Here is a 23,587-nt window from a genome sequence, read left to right as displayed (position 1 = left end):
CTAAACATTCATCACCTGTCACAGCTTCAAATGTTCAAGGAAAGTTAAAACCCAAAACTAAGTTATTAGTGAAGTTTTATATAGATAAACCCAGTCAATATTCTATCTTCTGCCCTAGCACTTATAATAAATCATAATTCCCTTTTTATGACCTTTGTTTAATAGTTTTACAACATTTTGGAATGTGTTCTGAGTAGTAGAAAGCCTGGTTAGTATGTAGAAGAAATTAACTGGTGACACATGGGAGACTGATAAGAGTTCTCATTGCAGTTTTGACTATCAGAAAGGACCTAATAGCAGTCCCACTTATTAAAAAGCTTAATAAAGACTGGTATAATTTTGGGAATTCTTATGGGATATCATTAAGTATTAAATATTATTAAGTATTAAGTATCGTTAAGTAAGAGAAAAAATTGTGTAGTTGATTTCCTAAGTCTTCCCTTATCTTGTCCCCACAGCTATCCCCACAGCAACTTCCAAGATGGTAACAGAAAGACCACGTAAGTCACAGAAGGCACCCATTTGAGTACCAAGTGTCTATTTCTCTCAGCACCCATGTCTGTACTTGCTGTATCTGCTTTGTGTGTGGAATGCTAGAACTACATACAGTCCATTTGCAAGCAAATAGACCAACTGACTCTACCCTAGGACTTAGGACCATCACAAACCCTTACAGTCTTCTGTCTCTCACATCCTGAATAAACAGACTATTTTGTTGTTATAACTGTTATTATTGTTTGATTTTGCTTTTGTACCTTTCAGAATTCCCAAATACTCCCAGTGGGAATGTCTCACCTCTTCCTGTGCCTGACTCAGGTATAGTTAGCCTCCCCATCTAAATTGCTAATTGATTTTCCCAAAATGGGCAGGGCCTCAGAGCAATGAACTAGACCAGCAGAAAAAGAATGAGGCAAGTTGTTTGCCACGAGAAAAGTTCAGGGGAACCCTTTTGATTTTTCTATTTTCAGTTTCTTCACAGATAAGGTTGGCATGCCAATACCCTCTTGCATAACCTTTAGTTACAGTAAAAGCGAAACTTAAAAGCTTCTCTAAAAAATACCAAAGTTGTATACAAATTTCATTTTTTCTGCATTCAGCCCAAACAGATTTTTGCATGTTTCTGACACAACAGATAGTAATTAGTGGATTTTTTTTATGCCCTAAATGCTATTGACAACCCCTGTGACTTATCACAATCCAGCTGGGGTTGACCAGTTGTCTGACTCTAGTAGGTTTTCTTTATCTAATAGAATATAGAGAAGGGCAGCTCAAACATCCCATGGAAAGGTGTCATGCTCCCAGATGTCAACAGTCACCAGGTCTCTGTCTACAGGGAACTGGCCAGAGCTGCGGCTGGTGGGTGGCTCCAATCGATGCTCAGGGCGTGTGGAGATCCTCTACCAGGGAGTCTGGGGGACTGTGTGTGATGACCTGTGGGACCTGAATGAAGCTGAGGTCGTGTGCAGACAGCTGGGGTGTGGTCAGGCTGCGTCTGCCCTTGGCAAGGCCTACTTTGGCCCTGGTTCAGGAGATATCTTCCTAGATAACCTCCAATGTGCTGGGGTGGAGCACTTCCTGGGCCAGTGTGCCCATTCTGGCTGGTCAGACCACAACTGTGGCCACCATGAAGATGCCGGTGTCATCTGCTCAGGTACTCTATCCAAGTTTCTCATTTGGCAGTAATCATTAGCAATATGTGCTTTGCTGAAATATGCCAAGAATGTGTCTGAATATGGAGGCAGTAGCCTGCTGCAGGGAGGCCAGGGCCACATGGGGCAGGCTCTCAGAGCTGCAGTGAACTTCTAGACTGCATCAGTGCAGCATCTACATTTTCAGAGCCGCAGTCTCTTCACTCAGGAAACTAGAAGACTGACTGATCTTTTACAGAAAAGAGGTTTTTGACAATGCACTGTCTTACTACCTAATAAAGAAGTGTACAACTCATTATTCTCCTTAGTCACAACATGGCAGAAATTCTGGGAGGCAACTAATTTTAATTGCCTCTGTCATCTTTTTTTAAATGCCCTGATTTATTCATGAGTAGTTGTGAGTAAATCCGTTCCCTCTTGAATGTCTACTGCTAGCCTTGTCTGACAATGTAATGTCTTTAAGCAAACAGCTACAATCGCATATGCGACTGCGAAGAGCCAGTCACTGTCCATAGAATGGGCTTGCAGTCCACAGAGTTGCCCACACAGAATACATGCTACTAATATATCTATTTCACCAGTAAGTAGGCTCAGGCTCCTGGGAGCAGATACTATTCAAATCACAACCTTCTACATCTGTCCATTTTCTCACTTTGCTGTAATAAACTAATAGGAGCTTGTTTTAGACCTATTGATAAATTTGGTTTTTCTTGTATCATGTTCTTTAAAGGGATTGGTAATAGATTAATCAATACAAATGAGAGTATAATTAAACTTTATCTTCTGTTATTAAAGCCTATTTGTTTTTCTTACTTACAGATGCTGAAAAACCTCTATCTGATGTTCCAGGTCAGTGGTGTCTCTCATGGATGTGAGTTAAATATAAGCTGCCTTTGTTTTTGTCTTTGGGCTGTTTGGTCTTTCATCTCTGAGTTCACTCCTTCAGGCTGCAAAAACTATTACAGAATGCTATGGGAAAGTCTGGCTGGGATTCTTGTCACTTTTTCACATGTGATGTGTTGTGTGTGTATGCATGTGTGTTCATATGTGTATCCATCATTTGTAAAGTATTCACATATTACCTAAAAAATAGGCTTTCCTCACTGGCATAACACCAAGAGCAAAGGCACATGCCAAAGTGACATGACTCCTTAGGGCTTCTTGTCCATACTCTCCTCTCTGGTCCAAAGGATGGTGTTTGCTTTTTGTTTTGTTTTGTTGGCTCTCTACCCCCTAGCTCCTTTTCACATTTTAAATGGTGCCTTCCAGGATCTCCTCTCTGACATTATCCTCTAACAGCCTGTCTTTGCTTTTGTTGAATTTATCATAGTGTAGAAATGCACACTGTACTGTGTTTATATTTCACAAGTGAGTAGACTCAGGTTCCCTAAGGGTCTATGACTATACCATCCGTGGCTAACACTGGAAACAAAAAGAGTCTACTGAAATAAAATTTGCTTCAACGCCCACAAACTACAACTCAGAAATCCATGGTAAACATGAGGATGAATGGATGCCCAAGGCTCTACCCAGCCTTCCTCTGAGCCTAGTACTGCAGGATTCCAGGCAAAGGTATTGAGATGTGGGAACTCTTACCACATCTCTCTCTCTCTCTCTCTCTCTCTCTCTCTCTCTCTCTCTCTCTCTCTCTCTCTCCAGGAGACTGGCCAGAACTTCGCCTAGTGGGTGGTTCCAGTCGGTGCTCAGGACGAGTAGAAATCCTCTACCAGGGAGTGTGGGGCACCATATGTGATGACCTGTGGGGTTCAAATGAAGCTGAGGTTGTATGCCGCCAGCTAGAATGTGGCCAGGCTGTTTCTAGTGTTGGTGAGGCTTACTTTGGTCCAGGCTCAGGAGACATCTTCCTAGACAACCTTCAGTGTTCTGGAATGGAACATTACCTTGGCCAGTGTCCACATTCAGGATGGTCTGAACACAACTGTGGCCACCATGAGGATGCTGGTGTGATCTGCTCAGGTATTCATTCTCTTCCTATGCAATTGGAGGAAATTTGAAACTATCATTTGTTGGTGAAATTTTCCAGCCACCCATTTGATTCTTTAAGCAACCCTCAGGACTAGGTCCTGGGTGCAGATACCTACCCTGTCATGAGTAGCTCTTGGTGGTGATGAGAAGTCTAGGTTATCTAAACCACTCTGGGACATTGCAGTAAAGATTCCAGGAACTCTCCTAAGAAACTATCACTGAGTAAATTTGGGAAGAAACTCAGGAGTCTGCACTTTAAGAGTTCCCCAGGAATTCTGCATAGGGGTACCATGAGTAACCTAGCTCTGCCCACCATGAGACACAGCCTACCTAGTGGCTTGGCTAAATTTTCTAAGCCAAGAACTCACCTTAGATGAGGGTATCCAACTGATGGTTCTAGGAGCTGATTTCTGTACCCAGATAGGTCATGAGTCTCTCCTTCTTACTCACCACCCCCCTCTTGTCACCTCACCTCCCATTCTTTAAACTCATCAGAGAGAGTGACCTGTTGCTTCTCTTCCTGTATACAGATTCAGATGCCCCTCCTCCACCTATGCCACCAGGTATGTCCACTGCTCTCCTAGTTAAGGAAACTTTCCACTCAGGAAGCACAACTGTGAAAACAGTACCAGATACCTTTTTAAAAAATGCTAAGAGTCAGGCATTCAGAGCTCTTCATGCATGTAATAGATGGACTCTTCTCAACTTATGATTGAGTTATTATCTCAGAAAGCCCAATATACAGCTACCATAAGTCAAAGAATACATTCTCTATTGCTAACCTTCTGAATGTCCTGGCTCAGCAACAGCACACTGAGAGCACCTGTCATGCATTCTCACTATCTGTGGTACCTGGGAGCTCAGTGCTGAGTCCCAGCATCTCAAGGGAGGATCAGACCACATATGTGACCCTAGGAAAACATCCACATTCAAACTTTGAAGGACAGTTTCTCCTTCATGAAAAGCTGTATGTCAAATCTTCATAAATCAGGGATCTTCTCCAGCTCTAATTCCCTCTAGGAAGATATTTTGATTATTTATGTTTTCCAGATAAACAGACACATAAAAAGTTAGCAAGGCACATTTTGGCTATCCAAGGGATATGGGAAAAACGGCCAGTACACTTGCCCTCTAGTCACTTGCCATACACACACTGGCCCAGGACACCCAGATAACTCTATAGTAAAGATGAAGGGGCAGTTTGCTCAGGTTATTGCTCTTCACCAAGAAAATTCCTTCAAAGGTACATATATTATGTTTTCAGGAGGAAGATTTAAGCAAGGTTAAGCAATTTTTATCATTAGGCAAATTAAAGAGAGAATCAAGTTTTACATTATATATACATTTATAATAATATATAATATAATATATAACTATATATATTCAGATATTAGAAAAATCAGACTAATACTATAGTATAATGTTATTCTAGAATAACATTGGAGGTGAATGAAAACATTTCTTTTCCTTGCAAGCTCTTCCCAAAACATTGGTAGATATGATGCATGAACCCTTGATACATTAGTTATTTAATCCCTATTGTTGAGGAAAATGGAGATCCAAAGCCTGCCCACAAGAAGCTCTCTCTATCAGGGACAGCTTAGAGAAAGTACCTCACATTTCTCTCCAGCAGGAGAGATGTCTTGTAAGATTTATCGTGAAGGAAAATTGGAATTTACCATTTGAATGTGTCTGGATTATCTCTCCAGTTGCAGAGAGCACACAAGTCACAAGTCATTGAGAGAAGCATCTCTGTTGACATTTGCCTTGAGGAGATCTTGATGAGTTCTGAGTGTCCAAGGCAAAAAACAGCTTGTGTTGAGGTCATTACTGAGAAGAGAACTGTTGTATAAAGCTACAATGCCATGATTAAGGCCAAGAATAATGAAAAATTTTCAAAATTCTCAGACCAGAGGACTGAACCCAGGTCCTTGCACTTGCCAGGCAAACACCCTACCGCTGAGCTAAATCTCCAACAGTAGCTATTCAATGAAGTATTGTCTGTAGTTTTCTCATTTAGTGGGAATTGTATAGGTGATAAAGAAAAGAAGAAGGGTCCATTCTAGTTATCCATTGTAGACTCAAAATTTAGTGGTTTAAGACAGCTACATTCCAATATATGTCACAGTTTTGTGTGTCAGGAATTTGGGCAGGGCTCAGCTGGGAGATTCTTCTGCTCCTCAAGCTAGGGTCTCAGTGTCATTTCCCTGGGTTCTGGTTTGGAGAGCTCAGGATAGCTTCATATACATCATCAGTGCCTTCATGAGTACAAATGTGAGCTCTTTTCCTTTCCAGGGAGTCTCAGGACTACTTTAGCCAGTCTCTTCAAGGGGTAGGATGGTATGAGGCTCTAAAAGTAAGCCTTAGGCTCAGAAACCAGAAGTATATGTCAATAGTTCCTTAAGACACAGCATGGCTTCTGCCATATCCCATTGTTCAAAGCAATTACAAAGCCCACTCAGGTTCAAGGGAGGGAGCCTAGCCCTTATCTGGTGATAAGAGGCGTGTCCAAGTATTACTGGCTTTAATCTGCCATACAACTATAGAGAATGTTCACTTAGCAGCTTCAGACTCTTCTAAATTGGCACCAAATACACTGGAAACCATTCAGCATGTACTAGCTTGTATATGAGACTAAAAATTCCCCCCTCCATGTCATTATCTCCTTTATTTCCTTTCCAGGTCCTCCTCCAACTTCTCAGGACCCACTAACAGGTAGTCACCTCTTTATGACATGGTAACTCCATAGAGGCAGATTCCAGGCAATATCCAGGGTTGTAGCACAACAGAGGCCCTGGCATGTGGGTGAGGCGCTTACTCCTCTGGTACCACTCTGTAAATGATGACTATGTATTAGGAGGAGCATGAGGGAAAGGAAGGCTGTGGGTCTTCCCAGGATAAAGCAGACAAGAAGTCAACAAGTTGGTAGATGTAGTTCTGCAGTCCATCTGACCCACACTCAGCCTGCCATTTTTAGGCACAGCCCTGAAGTGGATGCTCATAGACAACTGTTTTTCACCTCCCATCACACACTTGTGTCTTGACCCTATTGTTATAACCTATGGATGTGATCAATGGAGAGTGGAGTATGGTGGCATACAGCTGCCATCTCGTTACTTGAGAGATTTAGGCAGGAGGGTTTGAGTTCAAGGCCATCCTTGGCTACATAATAAGACTGTCTCTACAAAAAGGACTGGAGAATGAGCTCTATGGTACAGAGCACTTGTGCAATACTTTGGATTTGATTCCAGTTTTCTTCCATCCCAGAAAATAATAAGTGGCAGAGGTGTAGGATGTCTAGAATCAGCTCCCAGATCCATCTTAGGAAAGATTAGAAACCTGTGGGAGCCTGAGAGGACTACAATGTGGTCATCAAGGTAAAAAGAAGAAAAATCAAGCAGCTTCATGAAATTTAGGTACAAATGAAGTATATTGTACTTTCAAAGTCTCTCTAAATAACTGATTTTGTTATCTACTTATTTAGACAACACACTGCCTTATATACCTATGTAGGGCTATATATTTTCATGCTAAAATGACAATGACTATGGAAGAACTAGATCTTTGTCTTGTTTAACTTTCATAAATCCCCAAACCTACAAGTTCCAGTCTGAACACAGTGCATTAAAATATGTGAACATGATCCAGCAAAGTGCTTACTGTGCACTGAGAGGTGGTCCCAGTCATAGGCTATCAGCTGTGCCCATAATCCCTTTCCTTCCCTGTCTCATCATTGTTTAGCACTCTTGCTTCACAAACCTTCTCAAAGTACTTCCCATACACAAGGTAAACAGCCTGTCTCTGTGACATTCTTTCCCTGTCTCTCATTACACAGAGCCATATCTTTTTCCCAGCAAACAAAGACTCTTTCCCTTTAGAAATGAGAGATGCAGCAAGCATGGCAGATAAGTTGGACATCTCTTTGTAAATGGTAGGAGCAGAGGGAAGGATGGGGAAGTCTCACATGGTGATACTTTTGAGCCATCAAAATTAGATTGAATGGTTTCAGCTCACCAAGGCCAACTGCCACATGACCAGACTTGACTTGTCTGTCTTGATCACACTGTGAGCTGGTCATTCCTAAGATCACTCAATGACACCATGTAGCTGCAACATGACCATCTTTTCCTTATTTTAGGAGGAAGTAACTCTTGTGGAGGAGTCATTTCCAGCCTCTCTGGTTCATTTACGAGTCCACAGTACCCAGAAAACTATCCAACAGACATCCAATGTGTTTGGGAGATCCACGTGGAGAAAAACTTTCGCATAGAACTCATGATTCCGAATTTGAAGTAAGAAACTAGTTTTAAAGAGAGGGTTCAATCTGAATAAGAATATTGGTTTTCTTAGCTGTGGTAAAGGCATTTTTCTTTACTGATCAAAAAAAAAAAACACAGGAGCACAACACATAGGAGCATCTTCAAGTTCAACTCTGACTTAGTTTTGTAGCAGTATCTAATAGTTCTCTTCTAGCTAGAAAAATGCAACAGGTCATTTATCGATGTTTTCAACACAGCTCAGCTTTGAAAATGTGTCTTTTAATTTTCAATCTTATCTGGATTTATTATTTTATTAATTATTTTATTTATTTACATCCAAATGTTGCCCCCCTTCCTGGTTCCCCCTCCATGAGTTCTTCCCCCATTCTCCCTTCCCTTTGCTTCTGAGAGGATGCTCCCCCACCCACCCACTCCCACCTCACCCTGCTAGCATCCTCCTTCCCTGAGGCATTAAGTTTCTCCAGTATTTAGTGCATCCTTTCCCACTGACCCCACACAAGGCAATCCTCTGCTACATAGACCAGCCCAGGAATGCTCTTTGGTTGGTGGCTTAGTCCCTGGGAGCTCTGAGAGTTCCTGGTTAGTTGATACTGTTGTTCTTCCTATGGGGTTGCAATCCCCTTAAGTTCCTTCAGTCCCTCCCTTAACTCTTCCACATGGGTACCTGACCTCAGTCCAATAGTTGGCTGTAATTATCTGCATCTGTCTCAGTCAGCTGCTGGTAGAGCCTCTCAAAGGACAAAATATACTCCCCAAGTGCTCAAAACCATTGAAATTATTCACTAAGCACCAATATATGTCATTTCAGGCTAGCCTTTTTCTCATCTATATTTTATACAGACCTTAAGAGACTCCTTAGACATGTTGGCTATTCCAGGCTTGAGTATGCATTTTCTAAATGTTTCCCAAAGTGAAAGGCGATGGAATAGCCATTGCCTCTCCTCTGACGCAAAGCGGATGCAAAGTGTCCCATAGTCACTGCCATCTTCTCATGGCCATGCCAGAAAGTAATAGCCAAAGTTTTAGAATGCTGACTGTGTGTCTAGACCCTAGATTGCATGCTTCTTCTGCACTTATGTTAACATGGAGGTCAAAAGTCATTTCAGGTGTCATTTTTCAGGCACTATCCACCTTGTTTTTCAAGAGAGGTTTCTCATTGGCCTTGAGCTCTTGAAGAAGCTAGGCTACCATAACCAGAATTTTTACAAGGGTTCTGAGGACTAAACTCAGGTCTGCATGTTTAATGACAAGCACTTTATCCACTAATCTATCTCTATAGACCTTGGGTTATATGCTTCTAGGCTTTGTCATGCTCCAGCATCATTATAGCCTACAAATGTCTTTACCATCCTCATTAGATATGAGGAAAATGAGACCATGGAGAATAACTAACTTGCCCATTGACAACACATGCAGATCTGTATGATGTCAAAGCCCCAGTTCTTCACCAAAAGTTTTTTTCCAGCAAAGTCTTTACAAGGCCTTTCTTCTCTGACATGGCACACACTGTGCTGTAATAGAGCAAGACCATGAGATTCCATAAGCCAGCCTCAGCCAGGCACTAAATCATGGTTCCATCAAGACTGTTCCAAGGCTGATAATTCAGACTTGCTTTAAATCCAAACAGAAATCACAAATGCCTAATGTATATTACCTTTGTGACTAGTCAGAATCACTATGATTTTTAAAATTATGATAAAGTTGTATTAATAAACTTGATATACTACCTAGGCAAAGAAAATATAGTCCGGATAAAGCATTTGAGAAAGACTAATGAATATTTCATGTTCTGAGATTGTCACATTTTGGGGCATTGATACTGAGGATGTTGGTACTGTGCTACTAATACCCAGATTTCATCCCCACTCCCAGCCTGGAAGATATCCTTGGATGCCCCTATGACTCAATTGAGATCTTCGACGGCCCCAGAATTGCATCACTCTCTATGGGGAAGTTTTGTGCCCCATCGGCTGTGGTGTTTTTCTCCTCCTCAGACATCTTGACAGTGGTGTTTCGCAGTGATTATATGACAACAAACACTGGCTTTTATGCTTTCTTCAATGCAATTCCACAAGACGGAAGAGAGTCAGGTAGGAAGCTTCGGGTAGCCTTGGGGAGAAAATAGAGAACAATTTCTAAATTAATACTTCTATTCAGAAAGCTTTGTTAAATTTTAACCCATACTCCCAAACACACACATGCACACACACACACACACACACACACACACACACATCACCTGCCAGAGGCGGTAACATCACAAGGAAGTAGATTTTTCTCACCATGAAAGTCAGGTTAGCAAGCAACAATAAGATAGTAAGGTGCATCCTGTACAAATGTTGCAAAGGTAGTTATAAAAGGTCAGGCAGCTTCCTAGAAAACCATGTTCAATGAATGGTCTTCAGGCTGCATCTACTATCACAAGGGCTTTGGGAACTGTCCAGAGTTCTGAAACGTGGAAGCCCAACACTCCTGGAGATATCACCCCCTTTACCTGTTGACCCAACTCACATGTAGCATGCTTTAAACCATAGATGCACCCTGACTTGAGGCTTGGAGACTCCTCTTAGCCTCGACCTTGTAGACAGCCATTGCAGAGCTATGGAACACTGTCAGTTGTGAGATGGCTGATGTTTAGGTTCCCTCTGCAGGAACTCCAATAATTCTTTGAGACTGCCAGAAAACCAGATAAGTAGTAAGTTCCTGTATGAAGTTTGGGTTCGTTTGTCTCTGAGGAATGAAATTGTTTTCTGGGTGTGATCTGTGTACCTTAAATATGTGCTTTCCCTGATTGATCCCAAGAGCTTCTACGATAAAAGAATGAAAAGAAGCATGACTTTAGAAATGAGGAAACAGTTCAGAAAGATGAAGTAATTGTCATGTAGGGGGTAGTAGAATGAGATTCAACCCCAGATTCTATCTTACTTTATAACTCTTGGGTTTTGTATGGAATCAAAACAAACTCAAGGGTTTGTACTTGTGATGACCTTGGTCATGACACAGCCGCCCTTCGGAGTCTCTCTCTTTCTTTCTTTCCTTCTTTCTTTCTTTCTTTCTTTCTTTCTTTCTTTCTTTCTTTCTTTCTTTTCTTTTCTTTTCTTTTCTTTCTTCTTTCAATTTTTTATTTTTTTATTTTTGGTATTATAAAACAATCACAACATTTCTTCCTCTCCTTTCCTTCCTCCAAAGTCTTCCATATAACCACCCACACCATTGCCCTCCTCCCAGTTCCCCCCTCATATACTCTCTTCCCCCATTCATCTCCCCTTCTCTGAGAGGATGGAAGCTCCCCTGGGTAACCCCCACACACACTCAAGTTTCTGCCGTGCTAGGTGCATCATCTCCTACTGAGGCCGGACAAGGGAGCCCATTTAAGGGAACAGGTTCCACAGACAGGCAACAGCTTTAGGGACAGCTCCCGCTCCAGTTGTTGGGGGATCCACATGAAGACCAAGCTGCACAACTACTATATATGTCTAGGGGACTTAGGTCCAGTCCATGCATGCTCTTTGGTTGGTGGTTCAGTCTCTGAGAGCCTTTAAGGGGTCAGGTTATTAGACTCTGTTGGTCCTCCTGTGAAGCTCCAATCCCCTTTGGTGATTCCACTCCTTCCCCCAACTCTTCCATATGAGTCCTTGAGCTCCATCAAATGTCACTTTCTACATAAACCTCCCCATGCTCAAAACTGGAATCTTCCTCTGTTTAGAAGAAAGACCAGTGCTGCGGTTGGCAGGCAGCTCTGGACAGTGCTCGGGACGTGTGGAGATCCTCCACCAGGGGGCCTGGGGCACCGTGTGTGATGACCTGTGGGACCTGAACGAAGCTGAGGTTGTGTGCAGACAGCTGGGGTGTGGCCATGCCATTGCTGCTCCTGGAAGTGCCTACTTTGGTCCAGGCTCTGGAAACATCCTTCTGGACAACATTCAGTGTTCAGGAAAGGAAAACCACTTTGGCCAGTGTTCCAGCTCTGCCTGGTTAGACCACAACTGTGGCCACCATGAGGATGCTGGAGTTATCTGCTCAGGTATTCTGTCTTCTGTAATGGTTTCTTTCTATGAGGCATCTTAGAAATGTATAGAAGCCATGAACAGAGCAAAGGTATGACTCCATTGAAAATGGCCTTGTTAGTTACTTCTCACATAGCTGTAAACATAATATCTAACAAAGGCAACTTACCACAGGGAAGGTTGGTTTTTGACTCATGGGTCAGGTGCAGTCCACCATGGCAGAGAAGTCATGGACGACAGAGCTTGAGTCAGCTAGCCATAGTGAATTGAATCCAGGAAGCAGAGAGAGATGAATGTTGGCACTGAACTTGCTTCATTTCATTCCACAGGCCCCAGGCCATGTAATAGTGCTGCCTACATTTAGAGTGGCTCTTTCCACCACAGTAGCCTAATCTAGAAATTCCCTAAAGAAGCCCATAGGTTTGCCTCCTAGACCTGGTAAATTGACAGGAGCAGCACTCCTTTAGCAAGAAAGGCAGGAAATGCAGAGTATAACTAGCTTGAAAACAGATGCCCAGGGACACTCTGTTGGCTTTTCCTATTGTCTGTATGTTCCCCAGATGTGCTGCTGGAAGTCATGCCCACATTTGAAAAAAAATAACATTTTTCTCTCTATGGAATTTATCTTAAATTCCCTAAACCTATTTATTTCCCATTCATGCAGATGCAGATGTGACTCCTTCACCGACAGGTAAGTCCAACACTGTAAATTTCATCTCTTCAAAGTTGAGAAATCTGTGTCCTGACTTAGGCACTGGTGGACAGCAACCACAGCAGTGATTTCCAGTTCTTACTGCACAATGGAAGCTTCTGAGATTCCCAAGACTGGTCACATTAGAATCTCCAGAACCACCACTAGTTGCCAGTAATAGTTGAGCTCTCATGTGATTGTAATGTTCAGCAGAAATTTAAAAACCAGTGGTTCTTTATATACCCTGCACATTAATCCCCTGTGAAATGTGTAGTTGGAAAAGATGTGTGTGTGTGTGTGTGTGTGTGTGTGTTTACATGTGCATGTCATAAGCTATGAAATTAAAAAGAGGGATATGGAGGGATAACTTTTTAAAGGGGGCAAGAAATAGGGAGTAATATCTTTATGTAATAATAGTGTAGACCTGGGAACTAACTGGAGAAGGAGAACCAGGAGGAAGGGGGTAAAGAAACACAGTGTGGGAGGGGAATAGCAAAAGCTGGATGCAATGATGCATATGGACTCCACCTCAATCCTTCCCAACCCTACCTAGTGATTGTTACTATTGTCTACTATTGTCTAGTGAAGGCCTCAGTCAAATATCAAGGTTGGGAAACAGTTACATTCCCTGTCTTAGTTATTGCTGTATTGCTATGAAGAGACACCATGACCAAGGCATCTTATATAGGAAAGGATTTACTGGGCTAACAAGTGTCAGAGGGTGAGTCCATATGGCCCATCATGGTGGGGAATATGGCAACAGATAGGCCAGGGATGGCACTGGAGCAGTAACTGAGAGCTTAAGTCTGATCTGCAAATTGGAAGGGAGTATGTGTGTACTAACTGGAAATGATGTGGGCTTTTAAAAACTCAAAGTCCACCCAAACCCAGTAAAACACTTCCTTTAACAAGACTTCACCTCCTAATCATTCCTACATAGTTCCAACAACTGCAGACCAAACATTCAAATATATGAGCTTATGGGGACCATTTTCATTCAAACCACCACAAGGGGGTGGGCCACCTATAACCTGATAGAACCCAATGATCCACTTATTGATAGAGCATGCTGTAACTACCGCTGTACAAAAGAAATTTACTTCTGAGATACTTTATATTAGAAAAAAATTCATTCCGTTGATATCCAACAACACTGTTGACAAAGGACCAGTAAAGATGGGCAAGAGGCTAGCATCTATCATTGCTAAACTTCACATTAGATCTAGCCAAAGAGATGACCTAGGAGTTAAGGGAGTTCTCAAACCATCTGACCTGCCTGCTTCAAACTTCTCCACCAAACTTTTTACGCAAAACTCTCGTCCATCTTTGATATGAAGATTTGTGCCTAGTCTTATTGTAACTTGTTATGCCATGTTCAGTTGAAATCCTTAGGAGGCCGGCTCTTTTCTGAAGGGAAATACAGGAGAAATGGGTTTGGGAGAGAGGGGAGGTATGAGAGAGAGAGAGAGAGACAGAGAGAGAGAGAGAGAGAGAGAGAGAGAGAGAGAGAGAGAGAGAGAGAGAGAGAGAGAGGAGGGAAGACGGTGCAGAGAGGGAGAGAGGACAGAGATAGAGAGAAGAGAGAGAGAGAGAGAAGTAGGAGCCATAGACAATGGGAAAATTGTTGTCATGATGTAACGTATGAGAGAAGAATTAAATACACACATACCACATGTGTGTATGTATACACACACACAAACACAAAACTCAACCAAGTACCAGAATTCCATGGGACAAACTTTCAAAACATATTGCCTTTAGCTCACCACTTGATAGACACTGATAGTACAGAATATTGAAATATATACTGCATACAAACAAAGCCAGCAGGACCCCTGCCAGGAGAAAGAAAGGATCTGGAACATGTACCAGCACTCCCCAGTGAGCTTTCTCTTCCCTCGACAAAACACTTATCCAGCATACCAATCTCCATTTTGGCTGTAAGGAGTCTGAGTTTTGGCCTCCTGGGTTTTGATACTTAATGCTTTACACAGTATCTGTTCAAAAAGCCAAAGGTGCTATTATTAGTGATTCTTGTGAGCTAAACAATCAGGACAGCCCTTGCTTTAGTGGATCTAGGACTCAACAGAAAGGAAGTCATGTAGCTAACTGGCATTGTGTATGGTTTTACTGGTCAGTCTACAGAAAGAGAGTTCTATCCAAGATGAGGCAGGGAAGAAAAATGAGTGTCTGCAAATGATTTGTCAAGACTTCAAAGTAGTACCATGCTCATTCATTGGCACATAAGTATAAAATGAATGTGTGATTCTGGCTCTTTTTTAGTTTTCTTGGTTTAGATTTTTTGAAACGTCTGTTTCTCAATCCCATACGCCATGAAGTACTGTCTTTCCTGAAAGTAACATAAACTAGAATGACATTGTGACAACTCATACAAACAACATGGACATCTGTCTGTCCTGTATGACATGAGGGAAAATGAGTGGGTTGGAGCCCTCACTGGCAAGTAGGTTGGCTGCACTTGAGTTGAGCTGGCTTTTAAGGGCAAGAGTCTAGGAAGACCATTAGAGAAGTATATATTCTAGGAGACTAGAGAGATAGCACAGTTAGTAAAGCACATGTCTTACAAATTGAAATACCTAAGTTTTAGCCCAGGAACCCACATTTAAAAAAAAATCTAAGCATAGTGCTATGTGCATCTAATATCAACATTATAGTGACAAAGGTGGGTGGATTTTGGGGGCTCCCTGGCAAGCCAGAGAATTCTAGTCCCATAAGAGACTGTCTCAACAAAACAAGGTGGGTGGCACCTGAGAAATAACATAAGGTTGGCCCCTGCCCACCCCATGCACACATATGTACATGCACCTCTACAAACATACACACAAAAGTGTAGCCTGGATGCTTGCCAAGTGCCCTCAGTGTACATGCATGTAGTGTCGCTTTCAATCAGTTTCAGAGTCCTGCCCACCAATCGTATGTACTTTATACTCCCATGCTTTGCTTAGATCTATACATGCCAGTCAAACTGCGGCTATCCTGACCAGCCACACCACTTCCTGCTCTGTGATTCCCTCACTGTAGAATCTGATGCAACTCTAGATTTCACATCTGGAAAATGCCAAGTACTTTCCTGAAGATGCCAACCACATGTCTCTTATCTGCTTTCACAGAAGGAAGTCACTCCTGTGGAGGAGTAATTTCAAGTCTCTCAGGCTCCTTCTCCAGTCCTTGGTATCCTACTAATTACCCCACGGACACAGAGTGCATCTGGGAGATACATGTGGCTGAGAAGTTCAACATAGAGCTGACAATCCCAAGTCTGAAGTAAGCAGCTTTGCCTTTCTCTACTTTAATGGCCGGACTAGATTTGAATCTGTGATTTCCCAAGAATACCTTTTCCACAGCCTTTGTTGTGGGTGTCTTATAGGCAGTTATCTCAGTTTCCCATTCATTGAGGTGATGCCAGGAATGCCCGGTCACCGAGACATGGGGCTCTAGCTGGGTGGTCCACACCTGAAGACCTTGCCCCTGCTCCATCACACGTTTCCTTCTCTATCACCCATTTGAAAACAATGGTATATTAATGTCTATTTACATATATATGTTTATATGTATACCTTTATATATTGCATATACAATTGTCCCTTGGTGTTTGTAGATTAACTCCAAGATCCCCCCTCAGCTGCCACAGAAGTCTGAATCTCATATGAAGTATCATAGTATTTAAATGTAACTTTTGCACATTTTCCTGTGTTCTTTAAATCATGCCAGGTTACTTATAACACTCAGAGAATGCAATATAAATGTGGGACAAATTGTTGTCCTGCTGTATTGTTTCTGGAATGGGGACCCCAAAAAAAGCCTACACGTGCTCAGCACAAAGATTTATGTCAAATATTTTAGACTCATACTTAGTTAAATCCTCCAGTACAAAAGGCCAGCTACAAATATATACATATAGTAATATAGGTAATTTCTTAATTAAAAGCAAAACCTTTCCAGATACAATGAAACCAGTTTTGTCTTCCTACACTGTCATATCCCGGTCATTCTTCTTCCTGACTTTGTTTTTTAGTTTGTCCGGACTTCTGCGTTTCCTTATGTCTGCATTCATTACCCTCAGCAGCCAATGGTCCAAGTTCTCCCTTTAAAGGTGTAAAGACTTCGTCCAGTAAAGCAGAGCATGCCACACTCTCACTGTGCCCCCCCAAGCAGCTGTAACCCCCAAATCTCATATACTCTAGAGCACACCACACCCTCACTGTGTTTCCCAAGCAGATGTAACCTCCCAAATCTCCTATATACTTATTTATTGAGACATAAATTCCTCCTATACTTTTAAAGTGCATTGATTATGATTTTAAAGTAGTTTAATATATTTTCCAGAACAAGGTAAAAGTTGGTAATTTTGGAGTTTGATGGTTTTTAATTTGAAATATATTGCTATTTACATATTCTTTCTTGGACTACAAAATTTTTATTTTTTCAAAGGGCTTCTCAACTAGAAGTGATTGTAATACCTACTTCTGAGGCATTTCCTTAGGTCTGGGGTCATTTTTAGGTGTCATAATTAGGATCAGTTGGAGGACAGGATGGAGGTGAAGGCTATTAATTGTTCGTGATGATCTAGACAGTGCCTTCCATTTCTTCCCCTAGTGCCATCTTAGCACAGTGGTGAAGCTCTGAGATTAAGAAACCCTGCCTTATGCTGAGGCTTGTGTTTCCTTTTGCAATCCCCACAGCACTTTGCTTCACATTCAGGTGGTAAAATTGTGTCTATACACAGTGGCTGGAGAGGTAGCTCAGTCAGTAAAGTGCTGCCTGGTAAGCAAGAGGGTCTGAGTTCAATCCTCAAGGCCTACATAAGGAAATGCTGAGTATGGCGATACATACCTATATCCCCATTGCTGGGGAGGAAGAACCAGGCTGATCCTTGAAGGCCAGGCCAGCGAGAGACCCTCTCTCGAAAGAGATACATGGTTTTTCTGTTTAATTATTTTTCTTATTAAGTATTCTTGTTTCTGAAAGTAATAATTATTCAGATTATGAAAAATGGGTAAATTGGGGGTACCTTGGTATTTTTAGTTGATTTGGCAAGCAACGACTCATGAGTTAGGTAACTTACAAGAACTGCTTCAGGAGCTGCATGAAGGAACCACAGAGGAAAATCTGAGCATACAGCAGTAAAAAGAGAAGGGGGGCGGGAGACAGTTGTCACCTGGCAGCAGCTGTAGAATTGTCTCATTTGATTCAGCCCATAGGGATCATCCCTAGCTATGTAATTATGTTAGCTATTTCTAGTTAAGCTTATCTCTCCTTAATACATTTAGATAAAAGTAACCATTTATTTATTACTTTTGAGCCACTGAGTATTGAACTCAAAGCTTCAAGCTTATCATGCAAATACCATACCACTGAGCAGTAGTCTCAGCCCCAGCACAGTCCCCTGCAAGAAATAGCTCCAGTTCAGCTATTCATGTTACAAATAACAATCAAGGGGCGAGCTTGGCTCCTCTGCACTGGACGCTTTGGGCATAGCCTCCCATTTCAGTTTAATACCTGCTACTTTCGCTCTGATGTACCTTTCACATACATTGTATCATTGCTTTTCTTTGTTTCTTTGTTTCTTTCTTTAAAAATGGGTTCTTTTGCAGCTGGTGCGTGCTTTTAGTCCTAGCACTTGGTAGACAGTGACAGACAGATTTCTATGTATAGAGCAACCTGGTCTACACACTGAGTTCCAGGACAGACAGGGCTACATAGAGAGACCCTTTCTCAAACACAAAACAGAACAAAAATGTGTTGGCTGTAGGTATTTGGTTTTTTACTTCACTGGGATAGATGTATTTTAAAATCTAGTATTGAATTTGTGTGTAAAGTGTGCCCATTGGGTGTGTGGACATACATATATCCAAAAATGTATTTGCAATGAAATGTATAATGGACATACAGATGGCTACTTGCTCAGAAATTATATATCATGTTACACACTATGAAATGTTTATTATGTTAGATAGACATTGCTGTGCTTTCCACATATATTCATCGCTCCCACCCCTCGTGGCTCCTGTCTAGGGCTGGGCTTACAGTGCTGAATAGAACAAAGAAGACCTCTGATGCTATGAGTTTACATTCTAGATGGAAAGACAAACAGTACTGAAGCAAACCATTAACTCAGTGGAAACTTTCAGATAGTGAGGAGTTGGTCAGTGTACTATGAGGTCAACGCAATCAATACCTGTAAACTAGGCAGGGGGTCAAGGCAGAAGAAGACAGCACACGGGATGTCTGGCACAACTGCCGTGTCTCCTCACATGGGTTAGAGGAACGTGGGCAGTCTGGGACCTCGGTGAGATAAGTCCTCCCAGGAGGCCCTTCCATCATTATCTCTGTGACACAGGGTCTTCCTGAGCATCTTATTCTGCGAGTCTCTGAAAGACACTGACCACCACCCAAAGTAGGACTCCAATTAAAGGGTCAGAAACCTTGAAGAGATATTTATGGTAAAAAAGAAAAGGGTCAGAGAGACTGAAAGCTAGGCTTCCTGGTGGAGGCCGCCAAAATGGACCAGATAAGAATGGGAAGTCTGACAGATCAGGATAGTCCAGGAGGGGAAGTGGAGGGGGGGTTCAAGGGGTTCTTATGCATGGAATGAAGAGTATGGAAGGGAAGAAGGAGATGGCGGATTGACTTGAGGAGACTAATGCTGCTTTTATCCTCTCAGACTAGAGGACATCTATGGGTGCCCTTATGACTTTGTGGAAGTGTTCGATGGACAGCAAGTTGCCTCACTCTCCATGGGCAAAGTCTGTGCTGGGGCAGAACTCACATTCCTCTCCTCTTCAAATTTCATGACGGTGGTGTTTAAAAGTGACACCATGATCACCAACTCAGGCTTCTATGCTCTGTACAACACCATCCAGCAAGGCGAAAGGCAAAATGGTGGGTATCCTGACACCCGCTGTACAGGAAGTACACTGGCTGTGCCTTATCCCATTTAGAGAGAAGAGTTTTTTGAAATCAGACCTGAATTATATCATATTTGATGTGTCCACCTCTGCTGAGTGGCATCTTCACTGCCAGACAGAACCCTTACCCTGCCCTGCCAGTCACAGCCACTGCCTTCCTCCACTAAGCATCTAGAAACAGATGGCTGGGGCCTCCTGTCTCCCACTGTGTGTGTGCTGAAAGAATCCCATTTCCTTTCTCAAAGGAAGGAAAGAGGTAATATGAAAGATTATTCTAGAACTGTCACAAGGTATAATTGTCAGTCTTTCTTCTGGCTGGGTTAATCACATACCATCCAGAACACTTGTGAACCTCACAGGTTCTGCTGCAGGGTACAAGAACATTCCAGTGGCTTAATGTAAGTTATCTTCCAGCTGGAATGCTTTTGAGAGCTTAAGAGGCTCTAAAATACTGGGCTTGGAGCTGGCTCATTGGGTTAAGAACTGAGTCCAGGAGGCAGAGACAGGAGACTTCTCAGACACTCACAAGCCTGCTAGGCTTGTGTGAACTGGAGACAGTGGTAAAGAAAAGACTTGTCTCAAACAAGGCAAGGACCAACAACCAAAGTTGTCCTCTGTCCTCTACACATGTGCCCACACTCACACAAACATATATACATACATACATACATACATACATACATACATACATACATACATACATAGAGAGAGGGGGGAGGGAGAGAGAGAGTGAAAAATTAAGACATTAATTACTTTCTAGCAGTCAGAAAATTTTAGGGAATCAGGTCACAGGACCACCCTGAGGGGCCAAGATGGAGAACATTTTTTCAACCAGCAGATGCTTCTAGAATCTGAGGACAACGCACCTCTACAGCACCTCTTTTTCCATTCCTAGGGATGGCCTTGAGACTGGTGAATGGCAGCCACAGGTGTGAGGGCCGAGTAGAGATCTCTTACAATGGGACCTGGGGCACAGTGTGTGATGACAGCTGGGACCTGACTGATGCCAAGGTGGTGTGCCAGCAGCTCGGCTGTGGTAAGGCCATGTCAGCCCCAGCTGAGAGCTACTTCGATAAAGGCATGGGCCATATCATGCTGGACGATGTGCAGTGCATGGGGGATGAAGCCAAGGTGTGGCAATGCACACATCACGGATGGTTCTCCCACAACTGTGGGCACCATGAGGATGCCAGCGTGGTCTGCTCAGGTGAGTGGCATGGCTTATATCACATCTCAGGGAGAGAGCCTTGCCAACCTCCTAGCCACTGGGAAGAAAGATGTCAACACCAGCAGGCAAGCAGTCAGCAATGAACTCTGGGGTTTGAGCCAGTTTTTAAGTCAATTTACTTAAGAATTGGTTTTCATTCTTAGATTCTGGCATCTGTAAATGACAGAATCTCACCTGGAAATTAGCAATTGTATAAATGGTTAGAATTACTGGAATTGTATTCCTGGCACAGCATGCCTGAGTGCTGCTAACAATCTAGTGCCCACTAAGTGTTCTGAGTGCTGAACTCTGTCCTACAGCCAGTGCCTCTGAAGTCTCCTGTAATACTCATAGCTTCCTATAAAGTAGAGGCTATAGCATCTGTACCCAACTGATAAGCCCTCCAAAGACATATCTAACACCACATGCAGAGCCACGTTCTCTAAGTACTACCTGGCCGAGGTCCTGGGTTAAAGGCTGAGCTCATCTGTTATAGGGCCTCTGCTGGCACAGTGATAGGACAAAATCAAACAAGCACCTGAACCACAAGGACATACTGAGCTCCCTCACTCTGGCTCGATGATCCCTTCACTAGCCTGCTTGAGTTTTAAGTCTACTTTTCCAATGGCCCAGAACAGAGCATGTCTGCTTCTGAGGAAAGTACCAGATTCTTCTGGAGAGTTATGTGACCACCTTATTTAATCTCTCTCTCTCACCCTCACATCTGTCTTTGAATAGGTATCGATGATGCACCAAGTGGAGAACCAGCAGGTACTGTCTGTCAATTCATCCAAATCAGTTGCCAGGGTCTTCATGGGTGAGGATCGCAGCTGCCATTCAAGTTCTGAGGGTGAAGAGAAGGGCCCGATTAGATGCTCTGTTTCTAATCAGCCAAAGCAATAACATCCCTCACAGTTGGCAGTGCAACAGGACTGAATTGCTACAGAGGGTGAGAAGATAGGAGAAAGAGGGGGTTCAGATTTACCAGAGATGAAATCTCTCCACTACCAGTTCAGTAGAGAGAGTACCAACTACCAGCGGTGATGATCATATCACAAGAGTCTAGACAGAGCAAGGAACCAGAAACTCCAGGGTACCCCTGACCATATTGATGAGGTACAAACGTGCCATCTCTGTTCACTGGGAATGATGGCTTCAGAAGGTCAGTAGTTTTCAGTATTTTAAGAAAAGAATAAATACGGATGCAGATTCTTGATCATGTGCATTCTCACTGGCTTCACTGGCGACGTCAGGGCAGGAGCTGCAGCTTCACGTAAGCTCCTCTTGTGTACACTTCTCTTCCCACTTTAAATCACCCTTTCTTCTTATAATTTGCATGAAGCTGCTGCACAGGGTCTGTAGATAATCCCACACCAAAGCCAAGCATTCTGCCCTAATTGGATACTTTAGTTCATCTTGGTCTTAATTCCAGATTCAGTTTGTATATAGTTATTAAAAGGTAAGCATTAAAGTTTTAAAGGATTTTGAAATTTTGAGCAGATAGCCATTTTGAGTTGAGCAGCTAGAGGTATCTGGGGCTTCACCAATGGGACAGGCTTTGATGGGGCAACATTGGAGGCAAGGCAAATGTCTGGTAAAATCTTGCCAGGGCCTTCCCTGGGGAGTCCCCAGTTAGAGGTGCGTTGGCAGCTTATAATTGGTTACGGCAATTTATACTGAGCTGACTTTGGCTTCCTTACATAGGAACTAAGATGCTACATCAGTTTCACAGCTTCCCAATGATTTCTTTTAAAAAAGTCATTTCCGGATCCTCAACCTTCCTAATGCTGCAACCCTTTAACAGTTCATGTTGTGGTGACCCCTACCAACCATAAAATCATTTTCATATAACTTCATAAAACTGTGATTTTGCTGTTGTTATGAGTCATGATATAAATACCTGCTGTACAGGATATCTGATATGTGACCCCTGTGGGTGGGTCATAACCCACAGGTTGAGAATCACTGCTCTAATGAGCTGTTCTGCAGCACAGCCTACTGGGAAAGGCTACCTTGGTTTGTATTATCCTTGTGGCTTTTGCCTCATTGGGTTTGCACACATAAACCTTCCTGTGCACGTGAGTTCAGAAAGCCTGTTCACTTCTAGATGTTATCGTTTTCCCTTCACAACATGAATGTTCATCTATAAAGAAGCTGATACTGATGCTGGGGGTGTAGCTCAGTTGGAAGAGTGCTTGCCTAACACACAGGAAGCCCTGGGTTCAATCACTAACATTACATAAAAGTAGTCATGATGGTACATGCCTATAATTCCGGCACTTAGGAGGTAAAGGCTGAATGATCTCTGGGATTCAAGGTCGCACCAGGTATAGAGTCAGCCTGAGCTATGTTAGCCTTATCTCAAAAAAAAAAAAAGTGGTTTTTTGTTTGTTGGGTTTGGTTTTTTTGTTTTGTTTTGTTTTGTTTTGTTTTAGCTCAATGCATAGCTCATCAGTTAAGGGTGCTTGCTGTTCTTGCAAGGGATGTGAGTTCAATTCTCAACACCTGTATCAGGCAGCTCACAACTGCCTATAAATTCCAGTTCCAAGGGATCCAATGCCCACTTCTATCCTACACACACACACACACACACACACACACACACACACACACACACTGCACTAAAAATGCATCACAACAACAAGTAAGTTTCCCCTCCTTCTTTTTGATGGCATAGCTGTCTTTCTTCAGACTCTAGAGCTCCTGCTAGCCTCGCATTTGAGCTGCTGTCTCAGCCTTCCCGGTGCTGGGACTGTGGTGTGAACTCCTACACCCAGCTTGCTTTCTCTACTCTTCTGCTTTCACTGTCTCTCCTCTTGACGCTGATAAAACACAAAA

The 23,587-nt window shown here is 42.7% G+C and overlaps 1 protein-coding gene across 1 annotated transcript in view; it reads left to right on the top strand.

The window, feature by feature from the left end:
- LOC127695112 (deleted in malignant brain tumors 1 protein-like) overlaps positions 1-23,587 on the top strand; it is a 122,935-nt gene that overhangs the window by 52,075 nt on the left and 47,273 nt on the right. Inside the window, exons 14-28 of the mRNA XM_052197021.1 lie at positions 459-500; positions 763-816; positions 1,334-1,651; positions 2,469-2,498; positions 3,309-3,626; positions 4,166-4,198; positions 6,318-6,350; positions 7,774-7,927; positions 9,788-10,005; positions 11,622-11,939; positions 12,587-12,613; positions 15,745-15,898; positions 19,299-19,516; positions 20,438-20,749; positions 21,488-21,520. Of these exons, the coding sequence (XP_052052981.1) occupies positions 459-500; positions 763-816; positions 1,334-1,651; positions 2,469-2,498; positions 3,309-3,626; positions 4,166-4,198; positions 6,318-6,350; positions 7,774-7,927; positions 9,788-10,005; positions 11,622-11,939; positions 12,587-12,613; positions 15,745-15,898; positions 19,299-19,516; positions 20,438-20,749; positions 21,488-21,520 (2,262 nt within the window). The remainder of the gene's footprint in view (positions 1-458; positions 501-762; positions 817-1,333; positions 1,652-2,468; positions 2,499-3,308; positions 3,627-4,165; positions 4,199-6,317; positions 6,351-7,773; positions 7,928-9,787; positions 10,006-11,621; positions 11,940-12,586; positions 12,614-15,744; positions 15,899-19,298; positions 19,517-20,437; positions 20,750-21,487; positions 21,521-23,587) is intronic.

This window comes from Apodemus sylvaticus, chromosome 1 (assembly GCF_947179515.1).
Source record: "Apodemus sylvaticus chromosome 1, mApoSyl1.1, whole genome shotgun sequence".
Lineage (NCBI taxonomy): Eukaryota > Metazoa > Chordata > Mammalia > Rodentia > Muridae > Apodemus > Apodemus sylvaticus.
The sequence above is the reverse complement of the archived record's forward strand: the minus strand, read 5'-3'. Positions and strand labels throughout refer to the sequence as shown.